Source organism: Opisthocomus hoazin, chromosome Z (assembly GCF_030867145.1).
Source record: "Opisthocomus hoazin isolate bOpiHoa1 chromosome Z, bOpiHoa1.hap1, whole genome shotgun sequence".
NCBI classification, from domain to species: Eukaryota; Metazoa; Chordata; class Aves; order Opisthocomiformes; family Opisthocomidae; genus Opisthocomus; species Opisthocomus hoazin.
Window position 1 is genome coordinate 46,046,819 of NC_134454.1, and position 16,815 is coordinate 46,063,633.

The 16,815-nt window shown below is 38.1% G+C and overlaps 1 protein-coding gene across 1 annotated transcript in view; it reads left to right on the forward strand.

Annotated features, from left to right (window-relative positions):
* The first annotated feature begins 11,666 nt into the window (after window positions 1–11,666).
* Window positions 11,667–16,815, forward strand: part of CNTNAP4 (contactin associated protein family member 4) — a 279,906-nt gene continuing 274,757 nt past the window's right edge. Inside the window, exon 1 of the mRNA XM_075411353.1 lies at window positions 11,667–11,789. Coding sequence (XP_075267468.1) covers window positions 11,705–11,789 — 85 coding nt within the window. The 5' untranslated portion in view covers window positions 11,667–11,704. The remainder of the gene's footprint in view (window positions 11,790–16,815) is intronic.

Below are 16,815 nucleotides of genomic sequence, written 5' to 3' on the forward strand. Positions count from 1 at the left end.
ATAGAGATCCTATAAATGAGGGAAGAGAAAAGTGAACAGCTTTAAAAAGCCCATAAAATACAGCTTGGGGCTTTTTAAAGTGTAAGCTTTCAAAGAGATTGCTTCAAGACAGATGAATTTTTATCACTGGTACTATATCCCACAAATATGAGGCAACTTCTTATCTATATATGTTTCTGATTAGTCAATCCTATTAACAGCTTCTCTAAGTTTTTATAATGTCATATTGCTTAAAATGTATAAACAGGCTGAATATATTTTATAACAAACACATAAGAAGTATTTTGACTAAAAATGGCATTGTTAAATTAATTTATCTTTGGCATTTAAATGTTTTCATTATTGCATTGTCCATGCACTTCACAGTTAACAATGTTTTCTTTTTACATAGGCTTAAGAGATGAGACGATACCAGTTACCTGTGCTTTTAAAAAATGGGTTTTCACGGTTTTCCCTGTGCGTAAAATGTAGGCTACTTAATGTTGGAGCAGAGTAACAAACTTGGAGCCTTGCCCTGGGAAATGTTTCTACACTCTGCATAGAGCAGTCACTGCCTAGAAGACAGGCCCAGTCCCGGCAGTTGTAAGGGGAGTTCAGAAGCGTTCCCTGACAGCTAGGCTGCAACATCATGCTTGCCTGTGCACTTATTCTCATTTTTTTACTAGAGAGGGAAAATTAAACTACGTTTTTGACAACAAATATTTTCAGAAAATAGGAGACTGCCCTTTACCATTCAAAACTGACGCTTTAAGAAGTATAGAGATATGTGGTTTTAAATTCCATTGAGGCTGCTTGGTGTTTTCCACTCATGGGGCAAGTGCTCCAACCTTCAGGGTATTGTAAAATAGGAAAAATAGAGTGCCATAGCAGATGCAGTTTGCAAATAATGTTTTTGCCTTTAATATATTTAGTGAATCATTAAGTCTCTTCTATGTGCTTTAGACACTGGTTATGACTGCCCAATGAAAGACGCAGCAGGGTGAATCTTTGATTCTGGAGCTCAGTCAGATAGGAGAATGCACATTTGTTGCTCGACACTGGAAGACAGAGACAGTTTGGGGAGTAAAATGTGATTTCAGGACCAGTGGGTGGCTGAATTTTGTAGCTCTGCAGTGCGGAATGCAATACCGAAGTCTTTGATAGCTTCCTTTTGCTCTTGTCCTAAATAGTTCAGACTTATTCAGGAAAGCTGTGCCAACAAAGTATACTCAATAGCCTGTATTAGACTAATGCCAAAATTATTGGCTTATGTTTCCTCTGCTGTTAAAGAAGACTGAAATTTTCAAGTTAACTAATTTCCAAAGGCCAGGAGATCACATTTTAAACCAATACCCAAGTGAAGTTAGTTATTTTTAATCAGTCCAAACACCAACAATCTATCAATTCCATAATAATTATTTAAATGTCATATGGGGTAACAAAAATTTAATAATAGACACCTGTTCTGAAGATATTATTCTAGATTTTAAAGGTTGTTTCTTTTAGTATTACTCTTCTTTCAAAGACTCAGTTTTCCAACTTAATAGAACTCCTATTGATAGCTGTGTGACTGAGACGAACACTGGAAGTATAGTCCTGTTCACAGATACAAGAGAGACCATTTTGTATTGTTTTTGTTCTGTGCAAATATTCTGAAGTTCTGGCACTTAAATCATGCGAAGTCAAAATACTTTCTTGAAATATCACTTAAAGGGGAATTTTGAAATGAAATCCATATTAAGAGTTCATTAGTTGCCAACTACTTCTTTTCTATGTACATTAAAAATATTACATTAAAAGCAAAAAGTAATCATTATTCATACAGAGTTACAAATCAGTAAAAGCTCATTACCCTGTCTCAATATAAAGTCCCAGGTTTTAATTATCCCTGTTTCCCATATAGGTTATATAAGAAGTAAGAAGTTTATTATCATTTGCATTCAGAAAGTGCATGATGAAGTTGCATTTCAAAACACAGCAAAGCCAGTTGAATACTTAGTTTATTTCTTCCATATTATTAAAGCATGAAAAAGCAAAAGAAGAGAACAGCTATAAAACATATTGAACGTGACATATATGAGATTAATGTCTGATCATGTGCAACATACAAATGAATTAGCAGATCTATCAGCGTGCAACACTGGCTATGATTTTATTCAGTCTTCTGTAAGCATTTTTTTACTAAGGACTTTATAACGTTAACAATACCATCTATTTGTGATCTCTGTTTATCAGATACTGGACAAATAGTGACTTGTATTACACTGGTTGCGTGTTTAAAGTTTGTAAAGAGATTGTAGGAGAATGGAGAGAATTTTCCAAGTGATGAAAGTGCTTATGACCAGTACAGACAGTTTTCATTGTGTTGCCATCCCTGTGTGCACTCCCACAACAAAAACAGGACTGGGGATTAAAGAGAGTGTAGGACCTCTTTCAGTTTGCTTTAATTAAAGTTGGAGAGCTTCTGCAGAAGGCAACAACAGACATACTCTGTGGGACCTCTCTAGTGATGTAAAGCTAGGAGTGAACCTAAAATTGCTCTTTTCTTTCCTGTAAATTTTGCTTTTTTTTTTTTTAATCTCAGGAATTTATGTCTAGTCTTCTTCACTGTGTGCTTCTGAAATGATAAACATGATCAAAACTTTGCCTGATTATTTTGGCTGATTGTAGGACTCTCTTACAGTACTTTCCAGCATCACAAAATTAATGCCAATAGTTGCCAGTCTATCTGTCATTTGCTTACATTCTTCCACATCTCCATAAAATCTGTATGTTTCCTAAAACTGCTTAGTTTTCTGCTGCACTGGCAGTATTGCTGATAGCAGCAGGGGCATGCACAGCTCAATCAAGGTTATATTACAGATAAATCATTCTCTTCAATGGGAAAATCACTGAGAAAGATCAATATTAAACCTTGATTTGTGGAAAACCCAGAGTATTATCTACTTTTTCAGGAGGGATAAATGACAGAATAGAAGGTCTAAAGAATATAATCTTCCCTGTAATTGCATCAAGAGTGAGGATCTGAAGGGAATCTTGATTCCTAGTGCGAAGATACAGAATTCCTAGCCTCTGCAGTACTCCTTCGAGACATCCCTCCCCTTAGCATTGTGGAAGGCTTAGTGGATGCTCTGCTGCTGTCTTCGTGGTTGCATACTAGTTCTTACTTCAAAGAACACCAATGTTTGGACTCAGAAATTAATGCTGCTTTAAGCAAACTGCAGTGGCATCATAGCATGAGCCTTTTATATATAAAGACAAGTACTTCCTTCAGGATGGGGAGAGAGATGAGCAAGCAGAGGTTAAGTATTAAGCAGCAGAGCAAACAAGGCAATACTACATGATACTGTATGTTAAATCAACTGGTGACTGCCTTTTTTGTAGTTTTGCTAACCTTGTGGGAAAAGTCTTGCTGGCAGTAAGTGGAAAAAGGGTAGAATAACAGCTTGGAAAAGCTGCTAGGCACCTCTGATTGATTAGCATCTTATTTGTCAGTCCAGGACTTTGAGGTGCTGTATCTCATGAGACATCCCTAGAGATCAAACATAGAAATACATAATTACCATGGATCTTCCCTTCTTAGACAAAAGCTGGTCTGGGTTCTTGATGCAGTATTCAGCAAAAAGGGTAGCCTAAATAAGTGAGTGAATTTGTCCAGTCATGTCTATAATGATAAAAAAGCACAAGAAGAATTTATTCTTTTTGGTTTTGTATAAAAGAGAATCATACAAGACAATTGCTCTTTCATTTTACCTTCAGAATAAAACAGCCTTTGCAAGACCATGATTGTTTCCTGACATGGATGGTGAGTACCACTCATGTGGTTGCTAATCTTTCTGTCACTGCTCACATCCCAAATGTCTCCCCCTCTCAGCATCTCTGTTTCACAATTAAATCAATGCAGACTACCTACCTGCAACACACTTGTAAAGAAGTTCTACTCCTTGAAGAGAACATGATTATATTTACCAACTTGGTATATTATGAGTTGTCGTAATATCTTGTGGTGTTTACACTACTGAAACATATATAAGGAAATCTACACATTCATGCTGGATACTTTGCATACAATCCCCACAGGGATATAACACAGGGAAGAGGGAATTAAGAAAAAAAGAGAGTAAAGTAATTTTCCCTTTTCTGATGCCTGCAAAAAAATATCTAGAGGAAAAAAAGCCCAAAATAGTTTCCCTTCAAAGATTTTTATGTATGTCTTAACACATAGAATAACATCAGCATCAGTTAACCTACAGTATGTAGAGTCTGATCCGTGTCTTTAAGATGATCAATGAAACATTGGTTATTTGCAGCTTATCCCAAGTGCTGACTGTAGATGAGACCTGCCCTTTCTGTTTAGAGATATTTACATTTTTGAAAAAGCTCAGTCCCGTATTTTTGACCTTATTCAACTTGCACAAGTCTGTTTACTGCCTTTCTTCTTTCATATTATCTCTCTGTTACACATTGCTTCACAAAGCACCAGATTTGTATCCTAATGCAGTCACAAATTCTGTTGGCAAATGAACAATTTCACACAAATTAAGATAGAGGTGCCATATTACATGGCTTTTTCTCCTAACACTGAGGAAATCAGGTTTGTGTAAGTTACATATTCTGTTGTATACCAACTGAACCCTTCTCCACTTTCCACTGAATTGACAGATTTTGAATATGAAACAATTACATACAACTGAAGTCTGACAGTGCTGGAGTTTTTTTATATGGTCTAAACAAATTTTACATAAACAACTCACTCATGTTTATCTTCCTAATATTTCTGCTTCAAGGGGAGTTGTCTTTTACATAGATCAATAAAACCCAGGCTTATTATGGAATCATAGCTTTGTGAGTCTTCTTTCTTGGCAATGAAATCTAGGCTTGACATACAAAGAAAAACAGGCAGTGTCTTCTTACAAATGTACATACAGACCTAAGCTACATTTCTCATACATTGAGCAGACAGATACAAGACAGCTGGAGGTTGGATGCTTTGTAATCTTATTTATATCAGTCTGTGTAGCCATATCCTTGGGCATGATGACAGCAAGCAGCTCCACATCTGCCTTTCAGGTGCCTGAAATCTCCACTTCTCAGCCAGGCAGCTAAGCTCCCTAACTGATGCCCAGAGAGAGCTAGTTGTGAATCAGAATTGCACCAACCCAAACACTCAGTGGCGATGACCTAAGTTTGTCTGCATGGAGCACTAAAGTAAGGGAATAGTCTTAATATAGTATTCCTATTGAAGCCTTCACAAATTGGCTTGTTCAGCCTGAAGAAGAGAAGGCTGCGAGGGGACCTTATAAATGCCTACAAATATCTGAAGGGTGGGTGTTAGGAGGATGGGGCCAAGCTCTTTTCAGTGGTGCCCAGTGATAGGACAAGGGGTAATGGGCACAAACTGAGGCACAGGAAGTTCCGTCTGAACATGAGGAAGAACTTCTTCCCTCTGAGGATGACGGAGCACTGGAACAGGCTGCCCAGGGAGGTTGTGGAGTCTCCTTCTCTGGAGATATTCAAGACCCGCCTGGACAAGATCCTGTGCAGCCTACTGTAGGTGACCCTGCTTCGGCAGGGGGGTTGGACTAGATGACCCACAGAGGTCCCTTCCAACCCCTACTATTCTGTGATTCTGTGATTCTGGAATTCTGTGATTCTGGGCCAGATGGCCTTAACTATATCAAATGGGATTCACAGCCCAGAACCTTCTCCAAGATTTAATTATATCCTTTGGAAAATGGAGAAGGAGTTATTCCATTATTTGGAAAGATTTCCCAGAACATCCGGTGTTTGAAGTCACAATTCAGGGCATGGACCTTGGGTTCTCTGCTCTTTACTATCCCCGAAGATTTTCAAATCCTCATTTCAAAACCCTACTGCAACAGTACAAAAACAAGGACAGGGACTTGTCTGTATCCTTTGTTTATTTCTTTTCAGGCCCTTTGGTTCTCACTCCATTTCCAGCTCAGAAACCCTCTTTCCTACTGTAATATACTACTATACTGCATTCCCACTACAAATACCTCCCTGGTGCATGTTACAATAGCTCCTTTTTTTTTGCCACTCAATCACACTGGAAGCTCACATTTGGCTGATTCAGCTAGGACCTCTCTACTGTCATGTGTTTCCAGCCAGAGAACTAACTTACAGCTGATATTATCATTATTAGCCTTAGATAATGCACTTTCTGCGTATTTTACTATTGCATATTGTTTAACTTTTATTCTTGAGAAGGATTATCCTGTGCTTGTGTATGATACTGTAGACCCTTCCTACGCTGACTATATTTTCCTAAACATCTTCCAAACCACAGCCCCACAAACCTGTTACTTCTATTTGCACTGTAGCCATAAGTAAATACATGAAACAAAAGTTATGCTTGAATGATACCTTGATTCTTTTTTACCCTTTCCATTACCATCTTTATTTCTTAATCAGTGCACATACTTTTTGCTATACTCCATCTTTTTTACAATATCAAAGAAACATCATATCTATATCAGTCGTATTCATTCTATGCCAAGAATCTGTATTTCCTTCATTTGGGAAGGAATCACATATCAAAGAAGGTTATCAACTTAGTGTACTATGATCTGCCTTTGGTAAATCCCTGCTATGTTGTATGACTTCACTGTCATAAACAATCTACATGACTTTAATTATTCTGTCCTTCAAGACACGCTCTGCTTAGGAGCAAAGCCACAGAAACAGCTTAGTATCTAGTGCTGCAAGACTGTTTTCTTGCTTCCTTTTATTATCCTCCCATTTATTTTATTTCTACAAATTACTTTTTATGTTATCATTTCAGAAATTACCCCCTTCACATGTGAGACTTGTTAAAAATATTTATTAAAAGAAGCCCAAATTCTCCAGTGCACTGTATTGAAACTGTGTCTTCCCTTGTTTGCAGCCATGGTACACAGAGTGTTTAATGTGGAAGGAATAAAACTCTTGGCTGTGAAATGAGAAGACTCACAAAGGCTAAAAGGAAGTATTGATACAAAACCTCAAAAAGGATACCTCCAGGATTTTCACTGCATACTTTCAGGTGAGAAATGATCAGACAGCTTCAGCAAATAAACTGTCTGTGCAGCCACACATCTTGTTCCATCCTTCAAACGCACATTTACAACAGTGTAAAGGGAGTGAATTCTTCTCCTGCAGGTGCATGGAGCCATGTCTGCTCTGTTCTGGGTTCTGTGTCTCACCTGAGAAAGAAATAGGTTTTAAATCCCTAATGAAGTCATTTTTAGCTGCAATAATTTGTAAAATGTACTCTACAAAGATAGTGGGTTTTGTTTTTTACATTTTAACAAATGTAGCCTGAATGGAAACTTGCAGCTTTGCAATCAGAAGACAAACTGTACTATTCTGCCCCTACTGGAAAAAAATAATGTTAAGACTGGTAGTTATGCTGCCTTTATTTCTGGCAAGCATTTTTTACTCTATGCCATCCCTATTATAGAGATCTATGATTTAAAAAAATATATGCATAGTAGTATTAGGTGGATATGAATTTTATTTTGTCTTACACACGGCTAAAAAATATTCCAAATCTCATTATTAGTATACCTGGCATAACATTGCTCTGTTCAATTATTTTTGGTTTATGTTTGTCTTTGAGCATTTCTGGTCTCTGCAGTCTCTGCAGACAATTACAGCAATGATTTTCTGCAGGGTTGCTAATAGTGTTGGGAAGCAGATTTTACATGATCTTGAAAGAGTTCAGTTTGCATTAAAAAGATACATTCTCCAGCTGCATTATATGACTAGATGCAGTAAAGAGAAACCTGTAATACCAATAAAACTGCAGCAGGTGGCACTAGAAGGAGGATTAACCAGGGCCATGAGGTGGCTGAGGGGATAAAGAAAACCGAAATAAATAGAATCAAAATAACATACATGTTTAAAACTTGTATCTTTTTCTTTATAGTCTCCTGAAATAAAGATAAAGTGGCATAACTGGTTGGATACAGAAAATGTTGGTTTGATGGAGCTGAATTAGAGAAAGGTGAGATGCAGAAGGTAATAAGTGAATAGCTAATTTTCAGTTTGGTTGATGGTTTCTGATGACTTCATGGAGAATAAGAAATTTACCGGCAAGGATTAAAGCAAATATTTTCAGCCAGCCAGCATGGAAGCTGTTGACTTTGGTTACCTCTATTCTTGTGCTTTGCAAGCAAATATTCATTTATTACATTTCTTGTCATTAAATAATGTGTAGTGAATAATTGTGATACATTGAAAATGAAAATAATTGTTCTTTTGTAAAGCTGACTTTCTGCCAGAGGCAGAGAAAAGAGCATTCCCTGGCCTATAGCTTATAATTTTCCTATGTCTTTATCATCTTATTAAAATTGTTTTTACAGTTAATAAGCAGATCGCAGTAGTACCAGGAGTATGGTTAGCATGAATTGAAAGTTATTCCTCTTTATGGACAAAAAGTCACAGTGAAAACAATTTTAAAGAGGAGTTATTTTTCTATTAGTTTGAGTCTGCTAAGAAAAGGGACTTCATTACAAAGTCCTTCATTTGTAAATGAAGGCTGGCAATACCCAAATCACATGATTCAAGTTTTGCACAACCAAGTTTTGCAGATGTTTCAACTGTGAGGATGAATCTATAGCAAGATATAGTTGTTGTTCTGGGGAATTTGCAGTCTTTCTGAATGATACATATATGCAGATCCACAGGCAAATATCCTCCATCAAATCATATGGACTAAATGTTACATTAAAAATAAAATGAGTAAGATTTTTGGCATGCAGGGGAAATTTCAAAAACAAGATATGACAAAGATAAGAAAACACTGAAAAGAGTAAGGGAAATAAAAGAGGACAACAGAAAACGAGGCTTGTAAAAAAGCTGTGCAGCCAAACAGGAATAGGAAAGCCTTGTCCGAGTTCAACAAAGAGGATCTTAGAAGTTAGCGACAAACCTGGACATGGTATGGAAGAGAAATGAGAAATCAGATGCTGGAACAGAGAGATAAGATTATGTGAGCAGAAACATTTTAGAGATGCAGGAGGGAGATATGTTGTGATGCAAAAGCAGAGAGGAGGTTGCAGTATTCCAGGTGAGTCAAGCTATGCTATTTTATGCACTTTCGAGATACCAGAGATTCATCCCTGGATAAAGATTATTATCCTCACATTCTAGATACATATGGTTGTATAGACTTATGTAATTCTGCCTGTCCACACACAAACATATGTACACATTTCAGCATATTATTTTGTTGTAAGACTGGTTTTCCATAACTATAAAAGTACTTTATATCCATCTATATATTTACTTGTAATTCAGCCAAAAAAAAAAAAAGCCCTATGACCTTTCTGTGTCAGATGTTCGTTTTGGTGACTGTAAGCTATTTTGTAAGACAAATATATACCCACAATGGCACTGGCCTTTTTACTGAATTTACATTACATTACCAGAATCATAATTCTTCTTAATTCAAAGCCCTGGGGTTGTTAAGAGTTAATCCTAAAGAACACCACTCCATAGAAAGTCCTTGCCAAGATTTTACGTTATATTTGCCCTATTTTTAAACATGAAATTTTGTCTAGCTGCAAAGACCAGAACCATCTCATGAGATATTATTCAGAGATGGGGTGAAGCACAAGGAACATTTTCATGGTCGTATTAATTTAGCCAGAAGGACAATATTAACTCAAGGAACTATATGCCAAAGAAATCCAGCTTCTGGACAAGTTACTCTATAGTTGTACTAAACTCTGGAAATAGAGTTTAGAATTGAAAGGAAGATTCAGGAGAGATAGAAGGCAGGTTATCTACATAATTTTTAATACAATTTCTCCATGCCTTTTTCATACAAATAAAAGTTGGTATGGAGGAGGGGAAGACTGAATGCACAATAGATTATTTTAACTTCCCCTGAATCTTTCTGCCTAGTATGGTCATTTGGAAATAGACCTTTTTGATCTTAATAATGCTGATTTGCTATTTTAAAAAGAATGTACTCAGAATCTGCATTATGCACCTTTGAAAAGATTTTTTATTCATCAGCATTTTTATTTTTGATGTTTTGGCTAAGCCTTGAATATATTTTTGTAAAACCTAAATTAGTTTGGCTCAGGTAGCATGAAACCAAAACACAGCTTACTCTTCATTCCCTAACTGAATCAAAGCATCCTTCAAGGGCTAAGGAAGTTGATTTAAATAAGCAACTGAAGTTCACAATCTTCTGGGGCTTAATTCACGCTTCATTACTGCCCCACAGTTGTTCCTGACACCAAACAGTTCTACATGGTAATTTGCATTAAATTCCGTAGTCTCTGCCATGTGAAGGAAGGAAACTCACCAGTATGCTGACCCACAGACACCAGAATCCTTTCGGATGGAAAAACCTGTTGGTATATCTGAGCTCCTAAACAGTCCACATAAAGTAGGAAGACAAAGTCTGTGGGCCACTGGGATGAATATGTAATTGCTAAGGCTGGTGTTTATGCACCTCACAGTAACTAGCAATGTCCTTTTGTAGTGCATTGTCGTAGTAATTGCTGCCAGAATATGAAGAGGGCCTGTGCTGCGAGGGACTCCAGAAGTAGCAGTGACGGAGCCACAGATGTGGTCCTTTAATGTAGACTTTGCCCTCATTGATGTCAGGAGTTCGCTAGTAAGCGGGTTGTTCATCACACCTGAGGACTGTAACTTTTCTACAGTCAACATAGCAATTTAGACTGTTTTGCAAAAAGACTTTTAGCATATAGTTTAAATATATATGATGACCTAAAATTCCTCTGAAGCTCTTTTCCAGTGTAACGTAAGTACAAACATTAGGATGGTGAAGAGACAGCTTCTGCCTTGCAGAAGTGTAGAAAGCAAAGCAAAAATGTGCTATATGTGGGTGTTTGGGGGCTAAAGTTTTTTGGGAAAGCCTGGCAGAATCATATGTTTATATCGTTAAAGTGATTACTCTTAGGATTCGAGAACGTAGTTCTTTAACGCCGGTATTAATAGCCGTAAACCCGGCGAGGGACGGCCATGGTGCCTTCTTCCGAGGGGCCGCCAACCATTCGGTCCTGTGCTCGCTTCGTAAGCAAAGGCAGACTGCTCCTGTCACCTGTACGCGCGGGTTCCTTCCTATGGGATAAATGCGCTCATTCAAAAACGCAGAACTTGTAATGGGTTTTTGCAGCTGGAATGTTAAAACTTACCACGCGGGGGGGGGGGGGGGGGGGGCCGAGAGGGGAACAAAACAAAACACCAAGCCGTGAGGAACGGCAGCACGCACAGCTAGCACTCCCCCTCCCAAAATCAAAGACGAAAAAGAAAAAAAAGAAGGCAACTGCAAAGCGCGGGCCGGGCCGCCGCCTCCCGCTCCCTCCCGCTCGCCGCAACGGCTCCCCGGGCGCGCGGCTGGCGGGGTGGGTGGGGGGCGCGCGCCGTCAGCCGGCGCGCGGCGCGTGCGGGCCTGTCAGCTCCGCTCCGCTCGGCTGCGAGCGGGTCGGTGAGAGCGGCGGAGCGGCTCCCGCTGCTGCTCTGCGGGGACTGCTGCGGTGGGAGGGAAGGTCGGGCTCGGAGGGGCGTGCGTGTGCGTGAGGGGATGCCGAGCGCGTCTGTCTGAGGTGCCGGGGCGCGGGGAAGCGCTGGAAGGAGAGGCAGAGCGCAGGAGCGAGCAGAAGAGGCAGAGAGCGGGGGCTGAAGTGCGGAGCGGCTGCCGGCTGGTGCTCCGGCTCTTCTGGGTGCCTCAGTGAATGTGAACATGGATTCTGTCACTGAGACCTTCCTGAAGCTGCTGTTTCTCCTGTCTGTTGATAGCTGGCACACGGCAGCGGCAGGGAATAAATGTAAGTACTGCGGACGATTTAAAACTCAGCCCAGAGTGTTCTGAGAACTTCTTGGGTATTTTATTGGCATTTAGAATAAATACTGGTTTTGAGACAAATGCTTGCTGCTTCGAAATCACGACAGCAAGTTGCCAGGCTGAAAATGTTCAAAATCCTCTGTAGATTCTCATCATCAGTCTACGTACAGCATATGAAGCTTACAGTCTGACAGCATCTGAAATCAGCATTTTACTAAGGGATGCATGTTCAGCCCCATTTTAATTTTTGCTTTCTGTTTTGAAGTGCAGCATTTTCCGAGGAATTGCATCTTCCATAAAAATTACTGGCAGTTTCCTGCTGTGTACTGTTTCAGTTTGGGTTTTAGCAATTTACACTTTCGAAAGCTGGTGTCTGCATCTCCTGAATTAAGCTGGCACTCACGTAACTAATGGACATTACTGTGCAGTTCAAGAGCAATACAAATATAACAAGGAACAATGTGGATAGCAAGGCTTTATCGTCTCTGCATTGATTAGTTAGGGAGTATTGTTCACGCGTGACTGAAGAAGAGAACGCTATCAGTTCCAGCAGAAAGTTTTTTAAAAAATGAGTAATTCATAGTTAGCCAGTAGGGTGTTATTGCAAAATATAGTGATTACAGTTTTAAAGACAATCTGCCCTCTAGGAGGCAAATCCGATATATACCTGCAAATCTCTGTTTTCAATGTTGAATTACATTAATTATCTTTAAATTGAGAAGAAAAAAACTTATGAAGAAACTCATTGTCAGGGGGGTTGTCATGCAGTAATAGTTCTGAGCTATTCTGGTTCCATCTGATTCAGCTTCAGCAAGCTGAAGGGTCTCATTTTGTAGACATGTGGTGTAACAGTAGCCTAAATGCCAGATGCTCCTAACCTGAACCAAGCATATTTTCTCCCCATCCTGTTAAGGCACTGGTTGTGCCTCACAGGAATAGGGAGAGCAGGAGCAGTGCCTCTATGGGAAGAAAGTGCATGCAAAAGCAAGGAAGAATGTTCAGGAATAACCTTAACAGCCCAGTGTTCAGGGAACAGCTGCCTGGAAACATCTGAGCAATGGCAGAGAAGTTTGAAATGCTCTGTGGGTGTAAAGCCTAGGGCTTTGCGTATGGGTAGGTTGTAAACTAAATGTGCTCCCATGAGCCAGATATTCACATTGCAGCACCAAGATGATCTTGTGGTGTCATTCAGTAATGATATCTCATTTGATACTCAAGTGCGTAGTGTAGCCCTAAACATGAATACGAAGTTCCTCTGGTTAAACACGCTGCTGCAATCCGGCCACAGCTTTAATTCTCTTCATCATTCTACATTGTACAGTTTATGAATACATCCATTTTCACAAGACTATGATAATTGAATTGCACATTAATAGCGTTTGGCACTATGCACAAAACTAAATCAGTTGCTTACAGGGAGGCATATTAAAACCATTGCATAAAAAAAGCCTTGCATCACACAGCAAAGCAGCAGAGCACTAGAGGTCACTCTTACAATTTAGGAAGCAAGGTTTGAGGAAAAGGCTCAGGCTTCTTCCCAGTACCGAATTATGAAGGATAAAACAAATCAGGTATGAAATATGTTTCCTACTGGCTTTCTCAAATACTTCTCAAAAACGAGACAAAATCAATTTCAGTATCCTGTGAGTGACTTGAAAGAACAGATATCTCACATGTATGCTAGTATTTATAGGAGTATGGTATTTTTATTTGTGAGTAAATCTTAAATCCTATGTCAAAAGACTCATCTGAACTGAAAAAGTGACAACTCTGCGCATGCTACAGACAAGGAAACTGATTGTGGGAAAAGTAAATGAAATAATTTGAATTAAAAAGGAGTGAGTGCTAACATACAAAGAAAACTTGGTCAATCTAATGCATACTATTCCTTTGCAATATCTAATCTGGGAAAAAAATCTAAAATCCCTTTATATATATGTATAATTTTGGAAGTGAATTTTCCTGTGGGAGATTTAGTTTTAAAAGTGACAGTTTCCATCTCAACTATCAAGGTATGGATTAGTGTTTTAGGTTTCATAAAATGACCTCAGGAGAGAAAGTTTTTCTTAATTACTGATTACAGTCAATACATGTAGCAGCCATTATCTAGTCACTTGAACTGACATTACTCCTTTCCTTTTGAGTAGCTGGCCAGTAGTTTAAATCCTTTTCAGTAGGTGGTTCTACTATTGGCATTCATGTACTCAAATACGTTTACAAAACCAGGTAAAGTTCAGTTTTCTTGCACAGATTTTGATGGCTAGATTGTCCAGTAGGCTGCCAATCAGCAAAAAAACAGGACTTTTAAAATTCTTCCTCTAAATTTATCTGTTTTTCTTCTTTTAATTTTATGGTTCTTTCTTTACCATCAGATCCTGAATACCTAAGTTTTGTTTGTCCTTCTTCAGACCAGCTGCCATTAAGAAAAGACCAAAGTGAAGACCTTTATCCTACACCTTGAAGTATCAATGCTAATGTTACTAAGTCAGTTGTATAAAGAAAATTTCTTGAAACAAAAATAGATGTGTTCAGAATTATTTCTGTCTTACAAGGCATCACAGTATTCTTCTTTTGAGTAAAATGATTTTGAAGCTCTTATGTTATCTGAAGGTGACAGAACCTATTATCTAGAATGTGAAAGTTTATTTCTGCATTTTCATTTTGTGGTTTCTTGGTTGGTTGGCTGGCATTTTTTTCCCCTGAAAAATAACACTGACACTTCCAACAAAGAGAGGTAATAATCGCTGCTGGAAACTCAAATATTTTAAAACTTTTGTAATAGTGCTGCTTCATGCTTTACTGTGCTTTCTTGCTGCCAAAGAATTGCTCTTCCAAAGCAGATGAAAGAAGTTTGAAATGCACAGCCTTAAACTACGAACTGCTTACTTACTTAAGTGAGTAACTCTATAAGGTCAAGTGTGAATTTTAGATGAAGGATTAAAGCAAGTACTCCTGTAAGTTTTTTTCACTGGAGCTAGGAAACATTTTAATTTTATCGGGAACCGTCTCTACAGCTTTAAATCAGCAAGTTACTAAATCAGCCCTTGAGAACTTGCCAGAAATTGGTACTCTAATAGATGCAGTACTTTGTTTTTAAACTCTCTAAAACTGAAGTGTTGCACAAAACATAATTAAACCCTCTACAGATGTCAACTCAACTGTGACTAAAAATTATTAAGGTTAATTTTGACAGCAAATGGAAATAAAGAGAACAAATTAGGGACCTTCCATGTAAATTCTCACCTCTTTATAGCTACTTCTCTTTGTTAAAACTCTCCAGTTTTACAGAAGCTTTTATCAATTCAGTTTTTGATATTTGCACTTCAATGATCATAATTTCTATAAATGCAGAAATGTTTATCATTATTATTACTGTTATTTATTTTAAGTATCATGGCTTTCTTGCTAATGATACAATAGAAGACTTACTCTAAAGCTGACAGAGAATGACTATTAATGATGCTGAGGTTTTCAGACAGAGGAGTGAGTGATCACATACCTTGATTATATTATCAGATGCAAGTCATTGTACAAGTAATATCCCCAAGGAAGAGATTACTTGCTCCTAGGAGAAGGCTGTATCTTAATTTAGAAAATAATTTCATTCTAATGTTATTCATTGGTACCAAACAGTTCCGTAGGCTCTTTGACAAGTTCATGGAATGGCATTAAAATATGCCAAAAATGCTGCTTATCACAAAAAAATTTAATTAAAATGTAATTTTTTTACCATCACTTTGTGGTTCATGTGAACTGTAGGGGAGGAGAAAGCAGAAATTTTCTTAATTTTCTTTTAGCCTTAGTAATATTTATCTTCTGTTTATTATTATCTATCTCTGCTCTGAGATAGCAATGGAGACCTCATCGGAGATCAGACCATCTCTGGGCAATTATTTATGTGAATAAAATATTGCAGTTATCTCTAGTATAGTTTGCATGTTTTTAGTACAGTAACATCAAAAGCTTGTATAAACAGCAAATCTGAACCAATACCAGTGGAAAAATCTATCAAAATTTATTTCAAACTTTCAAGGTTCAGAATTCACAGAAGGGCCATGGGTTGATTACACCGAGTATACTCAATGATTTTCATCCCATTGCTCTAGGCTTTAAAATTCCCATAAGCGTATTAGTCCCTGGGCTCAGTCAGCAGGATGGATGGAGCAAACTTCATCATGATTTATGGATAGTGACAGACAAGTAATGACATTCTTGAAGTGGGATAGAATCAAATATAAAAAGAAAATACAGTAGGTTATATGTAAAGTATGTTGTCAGTGCTAGTAATAACATTTGCATTATATCTACTGTGTTTTAATTAAGTCCTGTCAAGACTTTCAGAGTAACCAGTAACTTCTTCACATCTTGATAGTTCTGGAGTCATGGCCATTCTGCTTGCTTTCTTAGACAGTAAGTAAATGTGAGTGGACATCTGTGTTCATCCACAAGAAAGACAACCTCTAACTAAGGTATTGTATCCAGTCACCTGTGTCTGACAAAATCATGTACACGTCCATTATTGTATATGAGGTACTATGCTCAAGTGTAGTAGTTTTTTTGAGTGCTTCTATGCTGCAGAAGAAAACAACAAATAGTTTGTCATTTATTAATATATCTCATATGATATATTTGTCAGTATTCTGCCTACTGATTCATCTTTTGTCACAACTTCAGCAACCACAATTTTGTACCTTCTGACAAGTCCAGCTGCGAAAAAATAGGTCAAATCTCTCTCCCCCTTCGTGCCCACCCACTGCCTCCCCACCCCAAACAAGCAAATCAAAGAGCGCTTGAATGCTTAAGAAGCATTATATCTTTCAAATACTTACTTTCTTTTCCCCCCAAATGACCCTGTGCTTTGGTGCTACTTGCAAGTTCAAGAATTTAGTGTGTGGTAATTCGCAGGATTACAGCTCTGTTTTGTGGGAAAGTTTGAACTGTTTCTCAGTATTTTTATATGTTTATTCCTTGTTAGTTGCTCTCAACTAACAAGCTGATAACAGAGGTGA